General features: G+C 35.2%; 1 protein-coding gene and 15 non-coding genes across 16 annotated transcripts in view; 1 reads left to right on the top strand and 15 right to left on the bottom strand.

The window, feature by feature from the left end:
* LOC137401070 (von Willebrand factor A domain-containing protein 8-like) overlaps positions 1–26846 on the top strand; it is a 127934-nt gene that overhangs the window by 69507 nt on the left and 31581 nt on the right. Inside the window, exons 19-27 of the mRNA XM_068087420.1 lie at positions 11133–11284; positions 11906–12011; positions 15724–15865; positions 17178–17380; positions 18117–18310; positions 20091–20213; positions 21723–21936; positions 24130–24265; positions 26157–26244. Coding sequence (XP_067943521.1) covers positions 11133–11284; positions 11906–12011; positions 15724–15865; positions 17178–17380; positions 18117–18310; positions 20091–20213; positions 21723–21936; positions 24130–24265; positions 26157–26244 — 1358 coding nt within the window. The remainder of the gene's footprint in view (positions 1–11132; positions 11285–11905; positions 12012–15723; positions 15866–17177; positions 17381–18116; positions 18311–20090; positions 20214–21722; positions 21937–24129; positions 24266–26156; positions 26245–26846) is intronic.
* Trnae-uuc (transfer RNA glutamic acid (anticodon UUC)) lies at positions 307–378 on the bottom strand. The gene has a single exon. It is a non-coding gene; the product is annotated as a tRNA-Glu (tRNA).
* Trnae-uuc (transfer RNA glutamic acid (anticodon UUC)) lies at positions 841–912 on the bottom strand. Its single transcript has one exon. It is a non-coding gene; the product is annotated as a tRNA-Glu (tRNA).
* On the bottom strand, positions 1375–1446 carry Trnae-uuc (transfer RNA glutamic acid (anticodon UUC)). The gene has a single exon. It is a non-coding gene; the product is annotated as a tRNA-Glu (tRNA).
* On the bottom strand, positions 1909–1980 carry Trnae-cuc (transfer RNA glutamic acid (anticodon CUC)). The gene has a single exon. It is a non-coding gene; the product is annotated as a tRNA-Glu (tRNA).
* Positions 2453–2524, bottom strand: Trnae-cuc (transfer RNA glutamic acid (anticodon CUC)). Its single transcript has one exon. It is a non-coding gene; the product is annotated as a tRNA-Glu (tRNA).
* Positions 2996–3067, bottom strand: Trnae-uuc (transfer RNA glutamic acid (anticodon UUC)). Its single transcript has one exon. It is a non-coding gene; the product is annotated as a tRNA-Glu (tRNA).
* Trnae-uuc (transfer RNA glutamic acid (anticodon UUC)) lies at positions 4072–4143 on the bottom strand. The gene has a single exon. It is a non-coding gene; the product is annotated as a tRNA-Glu (tRNA).
* Trnae-uuc (transfer RNA glutamic acid (anticodon UUC)) lies at positions 4614–4685 on the bottom strand. The gene has a single exon. It is a non-coding gene; the product is annotated as a tRNA-Glu (tRNA).
* Positions 5160–5231, bottom strand: Trnae-uuc (transfer RNA glutamic acid (anticodon UUC)). The gene has a single exon. It is a non-coding gene; the product is annotated as a tRNA-Glu (tRNA).
* On the bottom strand, positions 5694–5765 carry Trnae-cuc (transfer RNA glutamic acid (anticodon CUC)). The gene has a single exon. It is a non-coding gene; the product is annotated as a tRNA-Glu (tRNA).
* Positions 6238–6309, bottom strand: Trnae-uuc (transfer RNA glutamic acid (anticodon UUC)). The gene has a single exon. It is a non-coding gene; the product is annotated as a tRNA-Glu (tRNA).
* On the bottom strand, positions 6768–6839 carry Trnae-uuc (transfer RNA glutamic acid (anticodon UUC)). Its single transcript has one exon. It is a non-coding gene; the product is annotated as a tRNA-Glu (tRNA).
* On the bottom strand, positions 7312–7383 carry Trnae-uuc (transfer RNA glutamic acid (anticodon UUC)). Its single transcript has one exon. It is a non-coding gene; the product is annotated as a tRNA-Glu (tRNA).
* On the bottom strand, positions 7846–7917 carry Trnae-cuc (transfer RNA glutamic acid (anticodon CUC)). Its single transcript has one exon. It is a non-coding gene; the product is annotated as a tRNA-Glu (tRNA).
* On the bottom strand, positions 8389–8460 carry Trnae-cuc (transfer RNA glutamic acid (anticodon CUC)). The gene has a single exon. It is a non-coding gene; the product is annotated as a tRNA-Glu (tRNA).

Below are 26846 nucleotides of genomic sequence, written 5' to 3'. Positions count from 1 at the left end.
ATGGGATTACTTACTCATTTTGACTATATTGAAAATTTCGATTTAATCCAATTGATTTTCGAAAAACTTCTTTCTGAGACCAAATACTGGATGTCTTCACATGGCAATTCATATCTAAAGTTCAATTCAAAGAAAAAGGTACCTTTTTTGTAATTAAACAGGGTTCTTTTTTGAAAAAAAACTAGGGATTATCATAACTAAATACTCCCATGATTTTCTATCTCAAACTTCATTTTTGCCAACTTTAGGGTGTTTCCATGAATATCTTTAGAAAAGGCTGAGCACTGCATCGATGCGCAAAAGATGTTCCCACACCGGGAATTGAACCCGGGCCGCCTGGGTGAAAACCAGGAATCCTAACCACTAGACCATATGGGACTACTTTCTCAAGTTTATTGGGTTTAAAGTTCCAATTAAACTGATTCACGTTATATCAACTGTAAACCATATAAAACATAATTGCGTTTGAATTAAGATTACAATAGTTCCGCTAGTTTGACCGTTATTTCCTATCGATTAGAAGTTTGTATAAAAGGGTGTAAACCATATAGGATTACTTACTCATTTGGACTATGTTGAAAATTTCATTTTAATCCAATCGATTTTCGAAAAACTTCTATCTGAGACCAAATACTACATGTCTTCACATGGCAATATCTAAAGTTCACTTCAAAGAAAAAGGTACTTTTTCTGTAATTAAACTTTTGTGAAGAACTAGGAATTGTCATAACTATATCCTCCCGTGATTTCATATATCAAACTTCTTTTTCGCAAACTTTTGAGCATATCCATGAATGTGTTTAGAAACGTCTGACCACTGCATCGATGCTCAAAAAGATGTTCCCACACCGGGAATTGAACCCGGGCCGCTTGGGTGAAAACCAGGAATCCTAACCACTAGACCATATGGGACTACTTTCTCAAGTTTATTGGGTTTAAAGTTCCAATTAAACTGATTCACGTTGTATCAACTGTAAACCATATAAAACATAATTGCGTTTGAATTAAGATTACAATAGTTCCGCTAGTTTGACCGTTATTTCCTATCGATTAGAAGTTTGTATAAAGGGGTGTAAACCATATAGGATTACTTCCTCATTTTGACTATATTGACAATTTCATTTTAATCCAATCGATTTTCGAAAAACTTCTATCTGAGACCAAATACTACATGTCTTCACATGGCAATATCTAAAGTTCACTTCAAAGAAAAAGGTACTTTTTCTGTAATTAAACTTTTGTGAAGAACTAGGAATTGTCATAACTATATCCTCCCGTGATTTCATATATCAAAGTTCTTTTTCGCAAACTTTTGAGCATATCCATGAATGTGTTTAGAAACGTCTGACCACTGCATCGATGCTCAAAAAGATGTTCCCACACCGGGAATTGAACCCGGGCCGCCTGGGTGAAAACCAGGAATCCTAACCACTAGACCATATGGGACTACTTTCTCAAGTTTATTGGGTTTAAAGTTCCAATTAAATTGATTCACGTTATATCAACTGTAAACGATATAAAACGTAATTGCGTTTGAATTAAGATTACAATAGTTCCGCTAGTTTGACCGTTATTTCCTATCGATTAGAAGTTTGTATAAAGGGGTGTAAACCATATAGGATTACTTACTCATTTTGACTATATTGAAAATTTCATTTTAATTCAATAGATTTTCGAAAAACTTCTATCTGAGACCAAATACTAGATGTCTTTACATGGCAATATCTAGAGTTCACTTCGAAGAAAAAGGTTCCTTTTTTGTAATTAAACATTTGTGAAGGACTGGGAATTATCATAACTATATCCTCCCATGATTTCATATATCAAAGTTCTTTTTCGCAAACTTTTGAGCATATCCATGAATGTGTTTAGAAACGTCTGACCACTGCATCGATGCTCAAAAAGATGTTCCCACACCGGGAATTGAACCCGGGCCGCCTGGGTGAGAACCAGGAATCCTAACCACTAGACCATATGGGACTACTTTCTCAAGGTTACCCGTGTTTAAAATTCGATTTAAGCTGGTTCACGTTAACTTTAACTGTAAACCATATAAAACGTAAATGCGTTTGAAATACGATTAAAATAGTTACGCTAGTTTGACCGATATTTCCTATATATTAAAAGTTTGTATGAAGGGATGTAAACTATATGGGATTACCTACTCATTTTGACTATGTTGAAAGTTTTATTTTAAGCCAATTGATTTTCGAAAAACTGCTAATTTCACACCAGATACTAGATGTCTTCACATGGCAATTCATATCTAAAGTTCACTTCAAAGAAAAAGGTACCTTTTTTTGTAATTAAACTTTTGTGAAGAACTGGGAATTATCATAACTAAATCCTCCTAAATGATTTCATATCTCACACTTCATCTTTGCAAACTTTCGAGCATATCCATGAATGTCTTTAGAAAAGGCTGACCACTGCATCGATGCTCAAAAAGATGTTCCCACACCGGGAATTGAACCCGGGCCGCCTGGGTGAGAACCAGGAATCCTAACCACTAGACCATATGGGACTACTTTCTCAAGTTACCCGTGTTTAAAATTCGATTTAAGCTGATTCACGTTAACTTTAACTGTAAACCATATAAAACGTAAATGCGTTTGAAATACGATTAAAATAGTTACGCTAGTTTGACCGATATTTCCTATATATTAAAAGTTTGTATAAAGGGATGTAAACTATATGGGATTACTTACTCATTCTGACTAAGTTGAAAGTTTTATTTTAAGCCAATTGATTTTCGAAAAACTGCTAATTTCACACCAGATACTAGATGTCTTCACATGGCAATTCATATCTAAAGTTCACTTCAACGAAAAAGGTACCTTTTTTTGTAATTAAACTTTTGTGAAGAACTGGGAATTATCATAACTAAATCCTCCTAAATGATTTCATATCTCACACTTCATCTTTGCAAACTTTCGAGCATATCCATGAATGTCTTTAGAAAAGGCTGACCACTGCATCGATGCTCAAAAAGATGTTCCCACACCGGGAATTGAACCCGTGCCGCCTGGGTGAAAACCAGGAATCCTAACCACTAGACCATATGGGACTACTTTCTCAAGTTACCCGTGTTTAAAATTCGATTTAAGCTGATTCACGTTAAATGAACTGTAAAAATGTGAAACGTAGATGCATTTGAAATACGATTACAATAGTTCCGCTAGTTTGACCGATATTTCCTATATATTAAAAGTTTGTATAAAGGGGTGTAAACCATATAGGATTACTTACTCATTTTGACTATATTGAAAATTTCATTTTAATCCAATTGATTTTCGAAAAACTTCTATCTGAGACTAAATACTGGATGTCTTCACATTGCAATTCATATCTAAAGTTCACTTCAAATAAAAAGGTGCCATATTTGGAATTGAACCGGGCTACTTTTGTGAAGAACCGGGATTTATCATAACTAAATCTTCCCATGATTTCATATCTCAGACTTCATTTTCGCAAACCTTTGAGCATATCCATGAATCCCTTTAGAAAAGGCTGACCACTGCATCGATGCTCAAAAAGATATTCCCACACCATTAATTGAACCCGGGCCGCCTGGGTGAAAACCAGGAATCCTAACCACTAGACCATATGGGACTACTTTCTCAAGTTTTTTGGGTTTGAAATTCCAAATAAGCTGATTCACGTTATATCAACTGTAAACCATATAAAACGTAAATGCGTTTGAAATAAGATTACACTAGTTCCGCTAGTTTGACCGATATTTCTTATATATAAAAAGTTTGTATAAAGGGGTGTAAACCATATGGGATTACTTACTCATTTTGACTATATTGAAAATTTCATTTTACGCCAATCGATTTTCGAAAAACTTCTAATCTGAGACCAAATACTGGATGTCTTCACATTGCAATTCATATCTAAAGTTCACTTCAAATAAAAAGGTACCATTTTTGGAATTGAACCGGGCTACTTTTGTGGAGAACTGGGAATTATCATAACTAAATCTCCCCACGATTTCATAACTCAGACTTTTGAGCATATGCATGAATGCCTTTAGAAAGGCTGACCACTACATTGATGCTCAAAAAGATATTCCCACACCGGGAATTGAACCTGGGCCGCCTGGGTGAAAACCAAGAATCCTAACCACTAGATCATATGGGACTACTTTCTCAAGTTTTTTGGGTTTAAAATTCCAAATGAGCTGATTCACGTTAGATTAACTGTAAACCATATAAACGTAAATGCGTTCGAAGTACAATTACACTAGTTACGCTAGTTTGACCGATCTTTCCTATATATTAAAAGTTTGTATAAAGGGGTGTAAGCCATATAGGATTACTTCCTCATTTTGACTATATTGAAAGTTTCATCTTAATCCAATCGATTTTCGAAAAACTATCTGAGACTAAATACTGGATGTCTTCACATTGCAATTCATATCTAAAGTTCACTTCAAATAAAAAGGTGCCATATTTGGAATTGAACCGGGCTACTTTTGTGAAGAACCAGGAATTATCATAACTAAATCTTCCCATGATTTCATATCTCAGACTTCATTTTCGCAAACTTTTGAGCATATCCATGAATGCCTTTAGAAAAGGCTGACCACTGCATCGATGCTCAAAAAGATATTCCCACACCGGGAATTGAACCCGGGCCGCCTGGGTGAAAACCAGGAATCCTAAACACTAGACCATATGGGACTACTTTCTCAAGTTACCCGTGTTTAAAATTCGATTTAAGCTGATTCACGTTAAATTAATTGTAAACCATGTGAAACGTAAATGCGTTTGAATTACGATTACAATAGTTACGCTAGTTTCACCGATATTTCCTATATATTAAAACTTTGTATAAAGGGGTGTAAGCCATATGGGATTACTTACTCATTTTGACTATATTGAAAGTTTCATTTTAATCCAATCGATTTTCGAAAAACTTCTATCTGAGACCAAATACTGGATGTCTTCACATGGCAATTCATATCTAAAGTTCAATTCAAAGAAAAAGGTACCTTTTTTGTAATTAAACAGGGTTCTTTTTTGAAAAAAACTAGGGATTATCATAACTAAATACTCCCATGATTTTCTATCTCAAACTTCATTTTTGCCAACTTTAGGGTGTTTCCATGAATATCTTTAGAAAAGGCTGAGCACTGCATCGATGCGCAAAAGATGTTCCCACACCGGGAATTGAACCCGGGCCGCCTGGGTGAAAACCAGGAATCCTAACCACTAGACCATATGGGACTACTTTCTCAAGTTTATTGGGTTTAAAGTTCCAATTAAACTGATTCACGTTATATCAACTGTAAACCATATAAAACGTAATTGCGTTTGAATTAAGATTACAATAGTTCCGCTAGTTTGACCGTTATTTCCTACCGATTAGAAGTTTGTATAAAGAGGTGTAAACCATATGGGATTACTTCCTCATTTTGACTATATTGAAAATTTCATTTTAATTCAATAGATTTTCGAAAAACTTCTATCTGAGACCAAATACTAGATGTCTTCACATGGCAATATCTAGAGTTCACTTCAAAGAAAAAGGTTCCTTTTTTGTAATTAAACATTTGTGAAGGACTGGGAATTATCATAACTATATCCTCCCATGATTTCATATATCAAAGTTCTTTTTCGCAAACTTTTGAGCATATCCATGAATGTGTTTAGAAACGTCTGACCACTGCATCGATGCTCAAAAAGATGTTCCCACACCGGGAATTGAACCCGGGCCGCCTGGGTGAGAACCAGGAATCCTAACCACTAGACCATATGGGACTACTTTCTCAAGGTTACCCGTGTTTAAAATTCGATTTAAGCTGATTCACGTTAACTTTAACTGTAAACCATATAAAACGTAAATGCGTTTGAAATACGATTAAAATAGTTACGCTAGTTTGACCGATATTTCCTATATATTAAAAGTTTGTATAAAGGGATGTAAACTATATGGGATTACCTACTCATTTTGACTATGTTGAAAGTTTTATTTTAAGCCAATTGATTTTCGAAAAACTGCTAATTTCACACCAGATACTAGATGTCTTCACATGGCAATTCATATCTAAAGTTCACTTCAAAGAAAAAGGTACCTTTTTTTGTAATTAAACTTTTGTGAAGAACTGGGAATTATCATAACTAAATCCTCATAAATGATTTCATATCTCACACTTCATCTTTGCAAACTTTCGAGCATATCCATGAATGTCTTTAGAAAAGGCCGACCACTGCATCGATGCTCAAAAGGATGTTCCCACACCGGGAATTGAACCCGGGCCGCCTGGGTGAAAACCAGGAATCCTAACCACTAGACCATATGGGACTACTTTCTCAAGTTACCCGTGTTTAAAATTCGATTTAAGCTGATTCACGTTAAATGAACTGTAAAAATGTGAAACGTAGATGCATTTGAAATACGATTACAATAGTTCCGCTAGTTTGACCGATATTTCCTATATATTAAAAGTTTGTATAAAGGGGTGTAAACCATATAGGATTACTTACTCATTTTGACTATATTGAAAATTTCATTTTACGCCAATCGATTTTCGAAAAACTTCTAATCTGAGACCAAATACTGGATGTCTTCACATTGCAATTCATATCTAAAGTTCACTTCAAATAAAAAGGTACCATTTTTGGAATTGAACCGGGCTACTTTTGTGGAGAACTGGGAATTATCATAACTAAATCTCCCCACGATTTCATAACTCAGACTTTTGAGCATATGCATGAATGCCTTTAGAAAGGCTGACCACTACATTGATGCTCAAAAAGATATTCCCACACCGGGAATTGAACCTGGGCCGCCTGGGTGAAAACCAAGAATCCTAACCACTAGATCATATGGGACTACTTTCTCAAGTTTTTTGGGTTTAAAATTCCAAATGAGCTGATTCACGTTAGATTAACTGTAAACCATATAAACGTAAATGCGTTCGAAGTACAATTACACTAGTTACGCTAGTTTGACCGATCTTTCCTATATATTAAAAGTTTGTATAAAGGGGTGTAAGCCATATAGGATTACTTCCTCATTTTGACTATATTGAAAGTTTCATTTTAATCCAATCGATTTTCGAAAAACTTCTATCTGAGACCAAATACTGGATGTCTTCACATGGCAATTCATATCTAAAGTTCAATTCAAAGAAAAGGTACCTTTTTTGTAATTAAACAGGGTTCTTTTTTGAAAAAAACTAGGGATTATCATAACTAAATACTCCCATGATTTTCTATCTCAAACTTCATTTTTGCCAACTTTAGGGTGTTTCCATGAATATCTTTAGAAAAGGCTGAGCACTGCATCGATGCGCAAAAGATGTTCCCACACCGGGAATTGAACCCGGGCCGCCTGGGTGAAAACCAGGAATCCTAACCACTAGACCATATGGGACTACTTTCTCAAGTTTATTGGGTTTAAAGTTCCAATTAAACTGATTCACGTTATATCAACTGTAAACCATATAAAACGTAATTGCGTTTGAATTAAGATTACAATAGTTCCGCTAGTTTGACCGTTATTTCCTACCGATTAGAAGTTTGTATAAAGAGGTGTAAACCATATGGGATTACTTCCTCATTTTGACTATATTGAAAATTTCATTTTAATTCAATAGATTTTCGAAAAACTTCTATCTGAGACCAAATACTAGATGTCTTCACATGGCAATATCTAGAGTTCACTTCAAAGAAAAAGGTTCCTTTTTTGTAATTAAACATTTGTGAAGGACTGGGAATTATCATAACTTTATCCTCCCATGATTTCATATATCAAAGTTCTTTTTTGCAAACTTTTGAGCATATCCATGAATGTGTTTAGAAACGTCTGACCACTGCATCGATGCTCAAAAAGATGTTCCCACATCGGGAAATGAACCCGGGCCGCCTGGGTGAGAACCAGGAATCCTAACCACTAGATCATACGGGACTACTTTCTCAAGTTACCCGTGTTTAAAATTCCATTTAAGCTGCTGATTCACGTTAACTTTAACTGTAAACCATGTGAAACGTAAATGCGTTTGAAATAAGATTACAATAGTTCCGCTAGTTTGACCGATATTTCCTATATATTAAAAGTTTGTATAAAGGGGTGTAAACCATATGGCATTACTTACTCATTTTGACTATATTGAAAGTTTCATTTTAAGCCAATTGATTTTCGAAAAACTGCTAATTTCACACGAAATGCTGGATGTCTTCACATGGCCATTCATATCTAAAGTTTACTTCAAAGAAAAAGGTACTTTTTTTTGTAATTAAACTTTTGTGAAAAATTAGGAATTATCATAACTAAATCTTCCCATGATTTCATATCTCAAACTTCATCTTTGCAAACTTTTGAGCGTATCCATGAATGTCTTTAAAAAGGCTGACCACTGCATCGATGCTCAAAAAGATGTTCCCACACCGGGAAATGAACCCGGGCCGCCTGGGTGAGAATCAGGAATCCTAACCACTAGATCATATGGGACTACTTTCTCAAGTTACCCGTGTTTAAAAGTCGATTTAAGCTGATTCACGTTAACTTTACTGTAAACCATGTGAAACGTAAATGCGTTTGAAATACGATTACAATAGTTACGCTAGCTTGACCGTTTCTTCCTATAGATTAGAAGTTTATATAGAAGGGTGTAAACCATATGGGATTACTTACTCATTTTGACTGTTTAAATTTTCATTTTAAGCCAATTGATTTTCGAAAAACTGCAAACCTCACACCAAATACTGGATGTCTTCACATGGCAATTCATATCTAAAGTTCACTTTAAGGAAAATGCGACATTTTAGTGTTGAACTGTACAGCTTTTCCAGAAAACTAAGTAAATTTGCAAATTATTCCACATTGCTAATTGTGGCGAATCTTCAATGTTACCCAAAAGTGAATTATAGTTACAATTAGTATTCCTAGTAAGATTCATCCATATATTCAATTCCGGAATTGAAAGCATCAAACAACGCTAGCACCGTTATGTTCACTCTGACACTGTATACAAATATCGAAAAGATGCCCTCAAGTTGAGATTTAATCTTTTCCAATCTGTTTTCTGGGCTCTGGAATTCCCAATTAGTGACACTCATATCCAGTCTTTCACATTAGGTTCATCTCATCAGTCACGAACCTTTTACAAATTCATCCTACGATTTCCTACACCAAACCTCTTTTCGCAACCTTTGTAACATTTCTATGGGTGTCTTTAAAAAAGGTTTACCATTGTATCGAATCTCCAAAATATGTTCCACCACCCCAAGAATCAAACTCGAAATGCCTGTGGGAAAACCAGGAACCCTCGCCGCTAGACCATTCGGATTGCTTGCTCAAGTTAACCAAGTCAAAAAAATATTCTCATGCTGACATGCGTTTGAAAAACTGCTAGTTTGTCTGATTTATTGAACTTAAATGAACTAGTTTTCACATTAAAATTGAACAAAGGAACTTTATTGCAAAATTCTATCTCTGCCACAAAATCATTCAGGATTACTTGCTCTACGCCCCATCATCAAGTAATCGGTACCACATACTTAATGTTTTCTGATAGCAATTCATATCCGAAGCTTATTTTGACGAAATTTGCGCTTTTTTTTTAAATGAGCCAGACCACTTTTGTGAAAAACTCGGAGCCATAATAACTTTTTTCCCGCATTTCCTATTCCAAATTTCATTTTTGCAATTTTTTGTAACATTTTTTATGATGTATTTAGAAAGGCTGTCCATTAAATCAAGGCTCAAACTATGTTCTCTCACTGGGAATTGCACTTGGAATGCCTTGGAGAAAACCAGGAAACCTAACCACCAGACTATAGGAGATTAAATGCTTATTTTAACTATGCTGAAAGTTTCTTTTTGGGGTACAGTACACGTTCGCCATACGTTCAGAATTCGTTCCATTGTTGGCATTTTAGAGAGAACGTTTTGCATAGAGTGGTATAAAAACCGACAATAAATATCTAATCTAAACACCCCCTGGTAAATCATCAAAATTGTATATACGTACTGTACATATTAAATATTAGTAACAAAATTATATGTTTACCTTAGAAAGTATAGCTACATACAGTAACTTTAGCGTATTGAGGGTTTATGATCCATAGTAAAATTTACTATGTGCAGTACTTACCGAAGGAAGTTCTTACCTTCAAGACAGAGATTTCACAGAAACTTTTAATTCAGTTTAAATGAATTTAGCTTACTAAACACATACCCTAAGCTAGTTTTTAGTGCGTATTTTACCACTAAGCATCCGCATTGTCGTTGACTAAAATTTCTTCACCTATCGGTTTCAGGTTTTGTTTTCACAATAACTAATAACGATTAACGCCGAACTGAGAACTGAGCGAAATCGACCATCATGTCTTTTTCATTTGTTGTTCGACGGATTTCGGCAAATAGCATTTCGGCATAATTGTTATTCCGGCATAATCACCACACTGACTGCCAAATTTGAATTTTAAGAGAAATTTTTGTTGGTATCGTATGGCGAAAGACATTTTAATCATGATAAATTTCTACACCGGGATTGCATTCCCAAGTACTAGATACTTAGGGATAACATGCTTGTTTACCACTGTCCAAAATTTTGCTCCATGCTACTGCTCACTATAAAAACATGTTTTACGTTCTAATCAGATGCTCCCTGCATGACTTATTAGCCAGTTGCTGGTTATTCGCTTACTTTGTATATGAAATTCATAAAAACCTTTCGTAAAAGATTTTGGAGATGTTTTAGCTTTTGTTTACTTTCGCTTCTTTTTTGTTCTTTTTGGTACTTTCAATGACTATCAAAATCTTGTTTCGATATGCAGTTAATAGACCTTCATATAATCTTTATGAATGTCTTAAGCAAAGGCTGACCATTGTATAATTTCTCAAAAAAGATCTTCGTACACCGGGAATTGAATTCTGGTCACCTAGGTGAAAACTAGCAATCCTAACCACTAGATCATACTGGATAACATTTCTTACCCACCCCACTATTTCACATCTGGTTTGTCTGCTGTATCAGGTAACAATAAACAGTGTGGTAGTGTTATATCAAACATATTATCACCGTTTCACAAAAACCATCAGACTTCTCCAAACCCATATTTCGCTTTCAATTTATTTTTATGTTTCTCTTGTAATTATCTTGCTTGTTTTGATTTTAGGTCTTTCCTGATGATGGTTTGGCGACAGTCGTCTCCAATGTGTTTGATTTTGATCAGTACAATACTGAGATGAAGGAGACTATTATTTCAACAATGCACAAGCATGGTATCCCTCTTGGAGCCAGCGTCAGCAATGTCTCTCTTGCCAAGGAGTAAGTCAATTTGGAAACTTCACCCGATTTTACTATACAACTTATTTCCGAGAAAGAGCTTTGTTAACAGACTATATTTCCATCGCATCTATACGGAGACCATTCAGCCTATTATAGATAGGAAGGACCTATTCACTGCATTCTTTTAACATTCCCAAAGGACAATATCGACTGCTCCACCGCATTCCTTTTTATGTTTTACCGAATTTCATTTGATCATTCGTGCAGGACATCTACAGAAATATGCAGTGATCTCTATTTAAGTCTTGTTACTTTTTGAACATTTTTAAAAATCGGCGTCTAGTCAAGCGTTATTGACGAACTTGCTTTTGTTTATTCATGCAAGGTTGGTTTGACCGATCATTTTGTTGCGCTAAACAGTGTTTTTTATTCGTAACATAAATGAGAGCCGATTTTAAGTGTATACATTCTTTCAGTATGTTATTGGCTTCTTGTTCATTAATTTTGTTTTTTATCTTCCTTTCATTGATTGATTGTTTTATAACACTACTGAAGTATTAAATTTATCTATTTGATGCTAGAAGTTGCATCCAATATTTTTGCTTATATGGTGGTCATATTTTGCGTTCCAATAAACTACTGTTAATGTTCTGGTTTTAGATACGCTCTGCCTCCATTTTCAAAATGTAGTCCCTGGAATAGGAATAAAGTATCGAAAACTAACAACTCTCTTGTGTCTGTTGAGAATAGGAGGCTTAAAGTCAAGGTCAGTCATTGGCTTGTCTAAATACTTCTCATGGTTCTGTCCCATCCGTTTGTTCATCCCGTTCTCAGTGAACGCTGGCTGATGAAAACTTGTTAGCAACTAATGGGTTTATAAAGCATGAGTGATTTTTCTTGCTCAGAAAGACAATGACTACTTCACCAAAAATATCAATTTATGCAAGATGCATAGTCCAAATCAGTTAACGAAAAAACATATTGCCTTTGTCATCCCATGCATACAAAATTTCATCTGTGAACCAAACCTTCCCTGTCAACCAATATTATTATCCATCATTGCCAAGTTTCATAGCCTTTAGCAACATTTTATGTTAAAAAGATGAGACATTTGGTGTAGGAGTGTTAGCCTGGGCATGGCTCTCTTGGGTGGGGAGAGAAAGAGAGCCTGGGACACATAGCAACACCCAGGGAAGACAAATCTAAAAGTCGACTTCTGCAGTCGCTAATATCACAATCATTATTTCCGGAGGAGTATCATGTGACGGTCTGATTTATGATCTACGCGAGTATTATGTATTATTTTTAATCTGAATTGGCAGCAAACAAACGCTGGTTGGTAAGTATGAAATTTTGGTTGCATCATAAATCATTCACCGGAGTTATATTATTTTATATGTTTACTTAATTATGTTTTGAATTAATTATAATAAAAAATTAAATCAATTAAATAAAAAAATTTCACAATAACAATACAAACATAGCAAACAAATAGCAACAGATCAACAAAAATGAATCGCACGCTGCTAGTAAAGAAAAGTTTATCTAGTAAAAAGTAATCTCAATCTCAGTTTTTTTTTTACTCGCGAGTATTATGATTACTCGCAACAGTTATTATGAACCACTGTAAAACGGTGCCATCTGAAAGCAAATACTCTTTCCAAAGCCAGTAGGAAGAACTACAAGTTGGTCAAAACCTGTGATAATATGTTGTAAAGCTTGAGACTGTTCTGGTCTCAGTGTGACTGTGCCTAGCTTTGATAGATGATTTTTGAATCGCTCCATTTTTTTATTAGTATATGAAATAAAACTGCAAACGTGAAAACGCAAGATAATAGTAACCTATGGTTCTTGTCGTTTTGTTATCAAACGGGATTTTACGTAACTACCCAGCCTATCAAAAACATGGGCCTTTTACTAGATCAAGTACTGTGATAGGCTTTTAAACGCGCCACAACTAATACACCGTAAGATCTGAATCTATCGACACGCTTCCATGAGTATCAGTCTGAGCGTCATATGTAACATATGTCGCTCGTTTTGCAGAATTTATCTTACCTTTTTCGCTATGTGTCCCAGGCTCTCCCAGGTCATTCATTTCTACATACCATTCTGCACTTTATCAGGATTTGTGATAACCAAGCCAGTCATGTTTGACTCAAGGATGCTATTTGCTTCAATGCGGTAAGATAGACAATATCCGGGCATTGCGATCATGATCATGGGGAAGTATCAGCTAGTATAATTGTCAAAAATATTAGCTAGTGATTGTTAAAAGTGATAATACCATTATTCTCAGAGGTTAGTGGCTGTTGTTCTGAGCCTCACTTATGTTCCTTTGCGTTACTTTTTTTTGTCTGCTGATTGAGTTGCAGTTTGATCACCACTTTCAGATAACTTTTCAGAAATGTAATTAGTGGATCAGAGGTGTACTCTGTATAATTTTGGTAAAACTATAAATAATATCAACAAAATTATTTTAGCTTCATGCAGTTGAACTATTTACAAAATCATTTTTATTAACACTGATATGTTTTATCTCATGGTTGGGGAAATTGGTGCATAATTCAACAAGGCTCACCACCTTTCGCTACTAATGGTACTGAAGGGTTAGACCATTCCCAAACAATGGTTTATTTGAAAGGTATCAAACTACACTCTCAAAATTCAGCCTAGGTCTTATGTTTAGGTTGGATATATTTTTCGGGCAGCAGGTAATGATTAAAACATTTGTCTAGCTTTGCGCGTATGACTATATCTACAATGATGAATATTACATACCGTAGTGTAACCACTATTATTAGAAGTACATGTAACGGTTGAGTTGAATTGATCATATTATCTTTCGTTTTTGCCTGCTCATTTTTCTCTAATGCAAGATCAATTCTACAAGGTTTCTTCTGTTGACTAACAAGGTGAAAGGAAATAAGACAAGAACAAGCCATTTTCTATTTGAACTTGACAAGTTGTGTTCACTTGATTCACTTGGCACTTTTTAGTTCCCCAGTCCATTAGAGATATCACATTGTTTCTTTTCTCTTAAGTGAAACATGTTTTGTCTTGTATGTCTGCTCAGGCATGGCAAGTTGTTCTAAAGGCGAGTTCCATACATGAGACCAGTAATATGTCGGGCAAGATGTCCTGTACTAAGTATCACTATCACTATGTATTCAATCCATGATTTACAGTGAAATGCAGTAAATCAAGTCATGTAGCAAACTGGAAAAAAAGCAAAGCATTAATCAATTAAAAAGTAGTTATGACCGCTCTACCTCGGAGCCCTGAAAGTGGCTCGGCAATACCTAATCTTGAAGGTGTAAGTGGTGAAGGCAACTTGCAGTGTAACACACTTGGTGTAACTTAACTTCTAACATAAACAACGTGATGTTTTTACTAACTCAGTTTATACACTATTACTTATAGTATATAAACTAAGTTATAAATAAAATATTTTAAACGAATAATATACTTATTATTACAAAATTAAATGAAAAAATAAATGTATTATTTTTTGTGTTTTACTTCTATACTTTTCATCAGTATTTTCACCTTCACTCACATAACTGTGCTGTTCCAAGAAACTTTAATCATCAGTTTTTGGAAGTTATTTTAAGAATTTAACAGTATAAGCATATTTAGCCTACTTGAAATTTGGAAATTGAAATTGAAATTTTCAGGTTTGTGTTTAGGAAAGGTTTATATACATACAAAGAAACACAATAATATTTTAAGATGGAATGTTAAATTATGAAACTTATCCTACTTCTTGAGAACAGGTCATCTATTAAGCGCCTCATTTTCCACAAAGCAAATGTTCACAACTGCACTGTTGATAGGCTTGAGGTCTGAAAACCAAATATTTGGTATTCAAACCTGTAATGGTAAACAAAAATTTTTAAATTTTCGTGGCTGCGCTTTCAAAGGCTGAGCATATTTCATTGTGCGCTAAGTAACCTGGATGCTTTAAAATCCATTCAGGAACTAAATCTATATATGATTAAGTTATCTCTCAAACACTTTACGTACATTTTTCACATTTATCTTCCAGCTGTTGTCCTAGTCTGTCCCATAATTTATTGCAATATGGTTTCATTTTGTTTATGTAGCTGAATGTTTACATGTTTTACATTGTATACACATACTATTACATAATTACCAAACTGTAATGGCATCCAAAAGCTTAGTGTAAGTTCTTTATTTTCTCTCATAGCCACATTTCGATGTTGTGTTTATTCAGAGGAGTTAAAAGGTTTATACGTGGTAATTGGAAGATTATAAAAGACCAAGTATACTTCGACCTAGCACTTGCTGTAAACCTACCCACCAATAAGTTGCCTTCCAATTGTATAGTTGCTTTCTTTGTTACATTGAGGTATTCAGCGTGATAGAGCTACTTTTTCTAGATCTACCTCGCTCTTTAATATGAATATTAATAATTATGTCACTGAATTATCAACAGAAAGTCATCATGTTCACAGGGTCCAGTGCAAGCTCTCGTCAAGGTTCATCCCGTCGTCAGGAAGTCCGCACGAAGTACACACTTCACTGAATTGGAAAGCTATTGGACACTACCTCTCTTTTCTGAGAGCTCTCACATCTGCGATGTCACTTCCTCTCATGGTTAGTGTACTAGTATATGTTTAAGCATCACTATGACGGTAGTTTTTGAGTTTATTGTAACTTCCTCAATGCTTTTTCAAATCTGAAAAGTTTCAAATTTGAATGTTTATTTGAAGAGATGTTTTGATGGTTCTATGTGTTTTAAGCTTTTTCGTGAGTAGGTTTTGCTCACATATCACATTATTGATATAACATCACTATCTTTGTGTATTCAAGGTTCTCTAGTATCTGTACTAACAACTTTCACTTCGTCATTGTGGGTCAGTTTGTCTCAGTTAGTGTGAGGAAACGCTATGAGTTTCCACATTTTCTGCCCAATTTCATCTACACTTCACTTGCATACATTGCGTGCCTTCTGTCAGCTCGCTTACATTATTTGGTTTCCAAACTTCATCTGATTTCTGAGAGCCAGCATCTTAAACACCCACTTGCTGGCTCTCTGATTAAACATAAAAGACATCCCGGGCATCACCTGACTTACTAGTTAATATATATATTTATTTTAATAACTATATATTTAGATGTGCAAAAAGTCTTTAGCTCATCATTTGAACTCTAATAAGCATGGTAAAATTTTTAATAATGTGTTGGTTCCTGTGGAATAGCAAGATAATCAACGTACACGTAAAATGATCATTAACGCTTCTATACCTTGCAATACCTCTGCAAAAATTGGTGAAGTCACAGTTAAAATCTGGTTGGGCTGTCAGTGGTAATATTTTAAAATAGCAGTAAGCATGGTGGTGCCCTAGATTCCTTTCATCATCCATTAGATAGTCAGCAGGTGGGTGTTTAAGATGCTTGTTCTCAGTAGGTGATAATTCTAACTAATTCCTAACTAGGTGATAATTGATAGGTAATAATCTAAAACTGGAAGAGCCACAACAATCGTTATTTCACATTCCTTAATAAGCCAAGACATGATACAGTTTTACTTGTAGAAATTATCAATGGCGGGTAGTAAGGCGGATGTTGCCCAGGATTCCTTTCATTGTCAATTAGATAGTCAGCAGTTGGTGTCTAAGAAAATGATTCTCAGGAACAGGACAGAGTTTTGAAGTTTTGCAAGCAAATATTTTTATGGGCTTGGCGGAAGGCAGGGAGCATAGGCATGGGAAGTTTAGATGAAATCAGGCAAAAATTGTGTATATGCAAAGCGTTTTTGTGGACTAACAGACAGATACACACAATGTCAAAGTAGGGTTTATATAGCCTCACATGTATATTGCAATATATTGTATTAAATTTTTTATTTTAGTTTGCAGTGCACTATACTGCTTGATATTATCATATGTACACACTGTTGTTACAGGATTAGAAAAGGATATGGCCACGCTTCACTTTGTTGGAGTTAACCCTGCAGTTCTTTACTCTATGAAGTCAAATGGACACACCGTTTCCTGCCTTGACCTTTACGATGCTTTTCCTACTCATAGAAATAGATACCAGCCAAGTCTGTCAATAGCCTGCCTCGGGGCATCCTTACCTCATTCTGTCCTCCTCCATGAGCAAGTGGTTAGTGTTTACTTGAAGCTAATTAGTGTTTAGAGTCTGTCACGTGTCATATCCTGTGCCACGGCTATATCAAGGAAACTTTCACAAGCGTTTCCAAGTCTTTTTAATTTTTGTTTTTGAGTCAGTGAAGGTTTTTAATACAAGTTGGTTCGTGTCAATTATTCACTCAGATGTGTATATCAATGTAATTGGTGCTACGTTCTGGCAATGGCAGCAAACTCTGATCTGTTGGGTTGGCTTGAAGCCTTTTTAAACCATTCGCTATTTAATTTTTAAAGTTAGAGAAATTAGAAAGGCTCCGATGAACAAAAATAAAAAAGGGTCTTTGAAATTAGCGCTAAAAACATAACTTTATAAAACAATATGTAGCGAGGTCAAGTGTTATCGACAAATAGCGATCACAAAACATCGGTCTGTGTAGTTAATAGCATATGTGACAGTTGTGAACGTCAATTTATTGTAAAATCAGTGTGTATTCAGCCCTTTAGACAAGCTATAAAATCTACTTTTCTCTATAGATTTCAAGGTTTTCCATTTTACTTATAGATAGTTATGTAAACTTTGTGGTAGGCACAGAGGGTGGTGACTTGCTAGGCAGTCCACAGGCTTGCATCTTTGTTGCTCAGTTGCTTTCATGTTTGTTTTCATGTGCACCGCTTCGCACAATTGTGTAGTAATTAATTTTAGCTATCTCCCAATTGGCATGCGTATGTACTTCTGCACATATTGTTTTTAGGGAAATGTACTGCTGGTTATAGACACTGAGAACGGCCGGTACAGTAGGCTAGAAACTGGTGGCCTTCTAGATAGTGTCACTGATGCTGTGTCTCGTAGGATTGGGACGCGGCCAAGGAAGCCCGTTTATCGCATGTGCACGGATCTTCTTCAGGAAGGGTCTCACTCGATAGTAACAGTCTATGAGATCAGCAGGTATTACCCAACTTTTACTTACGAGGAACTTCAAATATTGTTCTCCAAATTATAATGTGTTGTTCAACATCTCCCAAAGTACCACAGTTTCATAAGTAAAAGAGCAGAGATGGAAGGTAAAAATCTTTTCTATGGTAAAAGCCATTTCCGGGGGTCTGTCGGAAGCCACACTCATAAGTTTGGAAAAAAATAGCATTATACGGGATTCAAACCTGCGATAAGCAGCTTGGTAGACCAACGCTTAACACCTGCACCATTCCAGAATATTTGTACATGTATACAGTTATTACACCTGACGATCTCTCACGGCACACTAGACTGCTAAGGTATTAGCTAAAAACGCAGCACAAGGTACACCAAATGAAATAATAATATACAAGTTTGTTTATTCTCTGCCCAGTCAAGGTAGGCTAAGTTGCAGTTTTCTATCACCTCTAGACTGAGATACTGCTGTGTCTGTCTCTAAGGTGAACTAGCAGTAACAACTCATATTAGTTATCGCTTTATTGTTTTAGTTTTTACATTTAGTTTTGTATAACACATTTGTTTTATTGCTGTCTATTTGCCTGCAGGTTTTTAACCCTTTACCAAACCTTTTGTGAGGCGTTTCAAACCGAGATCATTCACACAATGTTGCGTATTTTATGCAGTCTTTTATATTTCATAAAACCTTTTGCGCCTCACAATTTCCACGCAGAATAAAACATTGCAAAAACTGGATTTGTTTTTCCTATCACAAAACTTTTTTAAATTTTTCTGGAACTGATTTTGTTTTAGGGTGACATATCTCAAGGTAGTTTTAGTTTCACATAGTGAGAACTCCAGGATATCTTGTGCAAAGCCCAATATTTTGAAGACATGTCTTTCAAGTTGTCTTGGAGTAGTCCACTAGAGGTTAAGATATTTTCAAAAAGTTTCAGGCTATGAACTGAATTAAAAGGAATTACAGCGCGCTCCCATAGCAATGATTCTTTCAACATACTAAGAAGATTCTGAAATTAGTTATATTCTTACAGTATGTAGAGGATCAACTCTGTGGACAAAACTTAGCATTTGGGAGTTGTCACCATCCGTCTATTGGTCATTCAATATATTTCAGTTTGTTTCCTTTGTGCTAAAAAAGGGTTGCAGTTACAGCCAAAGCTGAGCGTCTTCTATGAATTAGATAGTTTAGTTTGTGACATTGTAATTAATTGACATTGACTTGCATTTCGATGAAATTCTTTGCATCAAAATTGTCTGAACATGTAATTGTGTCATGTTATGAAAATGTAACGATTTGTTTGTTCTTGGTTTATCACCGACTTGAAGATTTTCCGCTGTTCCCCGTGTTTTAATGGGAGCATTAGGTTATGAGAAATGTCCATCCATCAATTGTTTCTAATTTACGAAAGAGCAAACACTCCCTGGCATCTAAATTAGTATTCGTTAAATTTTTCGGTCAGCAATATTCTACTAGATAATTTTTTTCAGAAAAGCAGCAGTTGTCTGCTCGACGAGTTCTAATTTTCTGCAACAATTTTTTGATTATTAAATAAAATATTTATAAATCTCACAAATTCATTTTGAGACACTGCTATAAAATTGGAATATTGTATAAATCAAACTTACTGGGTTACTGTTAACTATGCAAGGAATAGATCATCGGTTTCCTATTCTTCTTATGTCTAGCTATTGTGGATATTTGCATAGTTAATATGTTTTAGATCTACATGTAGTTAGGGCATGAATAAACATCACTTGTTTATTTAGCTGATTCATTTGTTCGTCTGTGTTGCAGTCCAAACCTAGCTGTAGTTGATGTACTCGAGGGCACCTGCTCAGATATTCAACTGCCACTCAGTGTCAACTCTGTTAGGATGCCATCAGCCAATCATTGGATGATAGAAGACAAGGATAGAAGGTGGGAATGATGATTTGATTCTTTATCATTTTCCTACCAGGTCGTTGTTGCTTTCTTTCAGAGTTTGGAGTAAAGCAAGGCATGAGTATGATTGGCTAAAACATTTCCGATAAAAACATCATCAACTCAAATTGATGCACTTCAAACCACATGTTGCGTTAATTGAAAAGTTGTGGGTGCTTATGCAAGGTTTTTGTTATGATCTGCAATCCAATTTTTCCACGAATGCTTGATATGAGCAATCTGGAATTTTTCTCTACATGGGTTTGCTCTACTCGCCAAAGATTAGCTACCTGAGTCATCGGTTTATGGTTCTGATTTGGCTGAGCTCGTGTTGTAGTTGCAAAACTGACCAATCATTCTTGCTGACGTATTGTTTACGATATTCCATATTATCATTTCATTTTAATAATAAGTTTTAATAATTAGAAGTTTTAATTGTTAGGTCAATCGTATGATACTTCTAATGCTATTTTTGATTAGGTATATTTAGTTTTCTCATATCAATAAGAGTATTTGACGATATTGCTGGCTACTGATTGTTTGATAACTTTCTTAACTACAAAAGTGTGCTCAATGTTAGCAGAATTAGCCAATGAGGTGCGAGAAGCTATGCAGAAGCCTGACGAATATCCCTAAAATGACCAGTTATCTTTTATCACAATTTGCTTGTATTGGTGCATCGCATGGGTCCGCCCAGAGCCGTATAGCTTCACAGAGTCCCACATCAAAAACCAGAAATAAAAGTGCTTGTTTCCAAACAAACCCTATTAACATACTGATCTCTAATGGAATATTCATACCTCGCTCTCAAACCGCTTTTTTTTGCACTTTACACTTTTACAAAAAAGTTGTTAGTAGCTTTTTGTTGCAAATTTTGTCCTCTTGCAAATGGTGTATAATACAACAATCCATTTTAAAGTGCCTGCCAATGAGAGTAATTTTTGTTGGTTAATGTTGCGGCCTCTCCATTATAACTCTTATAAAAATAGTGGGCATGGCCTGTTTGTTTGGAATCGAGCGAGCTCCTATATACGCTTCTCTTGGTCGCAGGACTCTGTGAAGCTATACAGCGCTGGGTCGGCCTAGCCAATTATCGCTACAGTCATCACCTGTCAGTAAGGCCTTACTACAGTCATCACCTGTCAGTCAGGCCTTACTACAGTCATCACCTGTCGGTCAGGCCTTACTAACGTCTTCCCCTGTCAGTCAGGCCTTACTACAGTCATCACCTGTCAGTCATGCCTTACTACAGTCTTCCCCTGTCAGTCAGGCTTAACTGCAGTCACCACCAGTCAGTCATGCCTTTCTACAGTCATTACCTGTAAGTCAGGCCTTACTACAGTCATCACCTGTCAGTCATGCCTTACTACAGTCTTCCCCTGTCAGTCAGGCGTAACTGCAGTCACCACCAGTCAATCATGCCTTTCTACAGTCATTACCTGTAAGTCAGGCCTTACTACAGTCATCACCTGTCAGTCATGCCTTACTACAGTCATCACCCTTTAGGCAATACCTGCTTGAGAAGAACGAGAATGACTATAGCCTGAGTGAAATTACATGTGCTGAGAACTCTTTACCATCCGTAGTAGGAACATCTATTGCGCCTCTCCATACGTCTACCATACAAGCAGTTACTGGACAGGTTATAAATGTTCCAAACAGACTTCTTGCTACGAAGACGAAATATGCTGATTTGGTATTAGGATTTCCAGATCTACAGGTAGATAAACTATCGTTCAGCCTGTTGACCTGATTAGATTTCAGGTTGCTGTTTTCTTTAGCAAAAACGGTACGAGTCACCTATGTCTGATGCAAGTTCCAGGTAAAAATCTTGCAATTGAGACTATACCTGGTTTTTTATAAAGATTAAACGATGTGCTTTGCAAAGATTCTGCAATTACGCGCATTACTGGTTTTTCAGAGTGATTTTTATCATATTAGGATAGCCTGCTTTCTAGATATATGAAATCCTTTTCAGCCAATAGACTTTATGTGGTGCTGTTACGGTTTACTCATCTCATTAACTAAATGAATAGTCAACTGCATAGACAACATATTCAAGCATGCTTAAATAGTTAGACAGCTGTGATTGTAAGAATAACCAATAGGGTCTGTTGACAATGCTGGCAAACTAATAATCAATTATTTTTAATGGATATGGCCCATCTCTAGACACATGTATTCTACGAAACCATCAAATGTAAGACTGCGGAATCGACCTGCTCACTAAATGACATCTATACAGTCTCACGCAGTAAGAACTCTATAAGTAGCTAGTTCTATGATTTTACATAAATTCCTGCAGGTTTCATAAAAAGCTTGTATATCTTTCAAGGAGTTACTATATCATATTTTTTATAATTTGTCAGACTCATGCTGGGTTCTTTCTCTTTCTGATAGCTGTTCAAATATTTCGTAGAGTTCATTAATTTTATTCATGTCAGGTATGATATTGAAGTAATCAAAGTTATTTAGTTTTTTTCTTGTTTTATTTTGTTTGAACTTCTATATGGATCACATTATTAGTTTATTATCAGCTTGCATACAAAATGGCATTTATACCGTCTTGAGTAATAAGTACTCTACAATTAGGTAGCTCTAGCGTTTCACATAAATTCCTTCAGGCTTGTAAAAAGGATGTATATCTCTGTAGGAGTTAGTATTACTTAGTTTTATAATGTGTCAGACTTATGCTGTGCATATCCTTTTTTCTTCTTTCTGATAGGTGTTTAAATAGTTAGTAGACTCCAATTATTTTGTTGAGCTATAATATATAATATTATAATAATATTGTATATTATACTTTAACAAAATAATATCATTTTAACAATATTATATTTCGCTTGTATAATATTTGAACAAGCAAAATCTTTTAGTTTATTTTCTGGTTTTGTTTAAACTTATATATTGATCACATTATTACCAGCTACCATCATTACCAGAATTTTCGGGAAAAAATCCTCGAATTGTTAGCTTTTGTTTAAGTTCCTATGGATAGTCTATGTTTCAATTACAAGTGATGTAGTTTTACAGGCAGTTGAACCTCGAGATATGAGTTTAATTCGCCCTCTGAGCTCGTAGATCAATTAGCATAAGTCAGTGAATTCATCCCATTTAGAATAACTAAAATCAAGTTAACGCATTCCAGATTGGAAAAAAATCAGTGTAATCTTTATAAATTACGACAATAAACATGCTTTAAAATTATAAGTGTATCTATATATTTTATCAAATGCTTAATGAAAGCAAAGTCAAAGTTATGTTATATGTAAAGATGTTATTCGGCTATCTTAAGTGTGATAAACGGGGCTGAAGGTGGCTTCGGAAAAACTTTTTTTTTAACTTTAAACATACAGATCATTATTGTCCATGACGACATAAACATGTTTCAACTTGTGAATTATCACAAAAATCAATGTATTTGAAGAAAATTAAGCAGGTTATTATATTTTACCGTAAGCTTAAAAGTTTTCGTTTAGTACTTAACTTTCAAGTTATCAAGTAACCTAAAGTTAAGCGTAACTTGATGGTTTTGCCATTTAAGCTATGCCTTAGTCAGTTTCACTTTTACTGAAAATACTTGGGTAATGCCGAATCATGAGAATAATTACTCGTTCACCACGCTCCTGCTTGTCGTTATTTTTCTATTTATTTCTAGCGAAGTCATTCTTTTTTTCACCTTTGTCCTTAGCACTTTTTGCTTTCTCTTGCTTATGGTGGTTTACAAAAATTTTAGCTCAAATGACAACGAAAGATTTTGCCTTAATAAAATAATCACTAATATTGGGTCGCTTGCTAGTCGAGGTTTGACCGCAGTTATAATTTAGTAGTTGTAATATATGATGACAAATCATCTTCCTTTCACATATTTCTTTGAAAGAGACTCCAAAGCTTTCTATTTGACTGTACGTAGGAAGTTGAAGTTTACTCGGCAGCGAGAGAAGATGATTTAAAGTCAGCAGAGGTCACCTGTTTGGCAGTATTACCAGCTACTGGACAGATCATACGCTCTCTGCCAGGACATCGTCCTCCTCAGCGCCTTTCTAAAGGTTTGATCTTAAATGAATAACTGCAAAACTTGTAGGGTTTGAAGCGCGCTGTCATTTGACTCCTTCTGCAGCACACACATACTCACCCTGTTCACCTTATTTATAGAATGTTGTAGTGACAAAGGTTTACGTTTACGATTCTTGTTTCTAAATTTGAAATTATGGTAATACAAAAGTTAATAATTCTATTGATAGAATCAGTTAACTTGTATTTCAGAATCCGCATTTCTGCTAGATAGAATGAAAACAAATAAAATGATAGAGGGAAAACTAATAAACTTGGCTTTAGTTTTAGAATTTCACCGCAGTAAACAATTGTGTGCAAGCCCTTAGCATATTCTATAACTGTTGACCACTGTCTGCATAATTCCTCATGTCTCTTCTGTCAAGTCCTGATATCACATCAGGTATTCGAACATAAAGTGCATATTTCATTATCTAAAAAAACTTATGAATGGTATAATAAATGTAGTTTTGTTCTAAGTTACCAGTATAACATTTTATGGAACTATGAGACGTCTCCAACCAGTTCTGTACAGCTTTGCTAATCTTTCATAATACTTCAGATTCAGTTATTCCAATATTATGATTTTGCTAGAATCCTAGGGTCTAGATCAAAGCAGTAAGCAGCTCTGACTATTCTACTGATTGTGCTGTGAAACAGTACTAATACCCTCTTTCGTCCAAAGATAGTATTATCACTATTCTAATGTGAAGCTCTCTAAGCGAGAACATCCACCTCCTAAACCTTCAAGTTATAACAGCAACTGCGCGGTTAGACGTGTCCGGAGAACACTAAGGAAAAATTTTAGTTTTTATGTGTGAGTTAGTCATTTGAATAGTTTAGGTAGATTCATCTTGACTCAATGTAGCTGCTATATATCTAGTTTTTAGAATTAGGTTTCGAATCATGGTCTATGTGGAGGAAATAAGGCTCTTGCACATCCTTCAGATTTGTGTTTAAAACTCGAGAACTACAGGAAGTAGATGAGAATAGTAGAAAATTGTCTCAACACTTGTGAAACGGATATTGTATGAGTAGACCTTTTAAATTTTTAAATTTGAAAGTTGAGCTTCAAATATTTTTCATGCTGTTAAAACCATATCTTATTTTGGTTTGTTTTCAAATTTGTTACCTGACAACTATATTAATAAAAAGAGTGTTATGAGTATCTCTACCCACAAGAGTAACTGTATATCTTGCCTTTGGGAAGACCTGGTCATTAAAGTGAAAGGCCCACTATTAAAACTGTCCAAATGCTAATATCGATGTACCTCCCTTCTCCATAGCGCTATATTTATAAATAGTGATACTCATGGTTGAGAAATTAGCTCTTACCAGTTAGAAACAAGAAAGATAAACTTTGCCCTGGTTATCAAAGCACAAAAACATAAAAAATCATTGCTAAATTTTTGCATACCTAGAAATGTCAAATATTTTCTTTAGTCATATTCCAAAAGTAAAACTCGCTGTTTTGATATTATGATATATTGACTGACTCTGCTGACATGGCTAGCTTCAGCGCTGAGACTAAACTGCATACGGATTCAAGTATTCTCAGTCTTTTGTTTAACATTGCTTGATCTGGCAACTGCTCCTCTTAAGAGCATTCTTGTCACTCACGTGCAGGTACTTGAGTTAGCACAAGCATATCACTACCGTTAATATTTTATATGTGCTCATTCTTGTACACTCTTAGATTCAAAATTTGCAAGTGTACTAGTTCACATCAAATGGTATCCTCTAAAGATTTTTTATAGTTTTGATCGTTAGTTTAGTTATTATTCGCTATAAGTCTAGACTGATGTCATGTCTGTTATTTAGTTAGTACAAATCTATGTTGCAAAGCTTTAAACGTTGAAGCTTTGCTATCATTTGTGAACATTTCAGATGGTCACATTCATGAGAGGAATGTCAGTGGCTACCTGGAGGTGACAGACTTGTTGAGGCAGAAACTGAGGTACCTCAAAGTTTCTGGGTAAGTTGGCTGGTTTGTATCTCTCTAGCAATCTGCTTTTTGGACCTGCTGTTTTTTCCATCATCAAATCTAGTTTCTGCATTGAAGACGAACGTACACCAATTTCAGCAGATTTTATCAAACAAAATCGGTCTTTTATCATTTGCGATTGTTTTTGATGTTTGAGGTGATCTGACTGTCATGATGTTTCAAGATTAAAATCGAAAAAACTTGATTGTGGTTTAACCCCTCAGAACAAGAGAAAGTGTGATTATGAAATCTATAGTTGTAAAGAGACCGACACCAAAAAGACGCTTAACTCCGCAACTTAAACGCAATAGTCGATATCAACTGTAGCAATGATAGCAACTAGTGAGGTCATTTTGTATGTATTTTCTTCTGAGCATTTTAACAGCGATCAAGTTTAGTAAACTCAAACCTTAAAATATCCTTACAGTGAGATCACTTCAAACATCAAATAAAATCGCAAATGATAGAATAATATCAATACTTTCTGATAAAAATCTACTAAAATCTTGGGTAAGTTCATCCTAAAAGGAAGCTTGTTAAACACGCCTTTTAGATGTGATCCTTGCATGTGACACGCATTAGCTTTGCTGTTC

The sequence above is a fragment of the Watersipora subatra genome, chromosome 7 (genome assembly GCF_963576615.1).
Source record: "Watersipora subatra chromosome 7, tzWatSuba1.1, whole genome shotgun sequence".
In the NCBI taxonomy this organism is placed as follows: domain Eukaryota; kingdom Metazoa; phylum Bryozoa; class Gymnolaemata; order Cheilostomatida; family Watersiporidae; genus Watersipora; species Watersipora subatra.
This window is presented reverse-complemented; position numbering and strand designations above follow the sequence as displayed.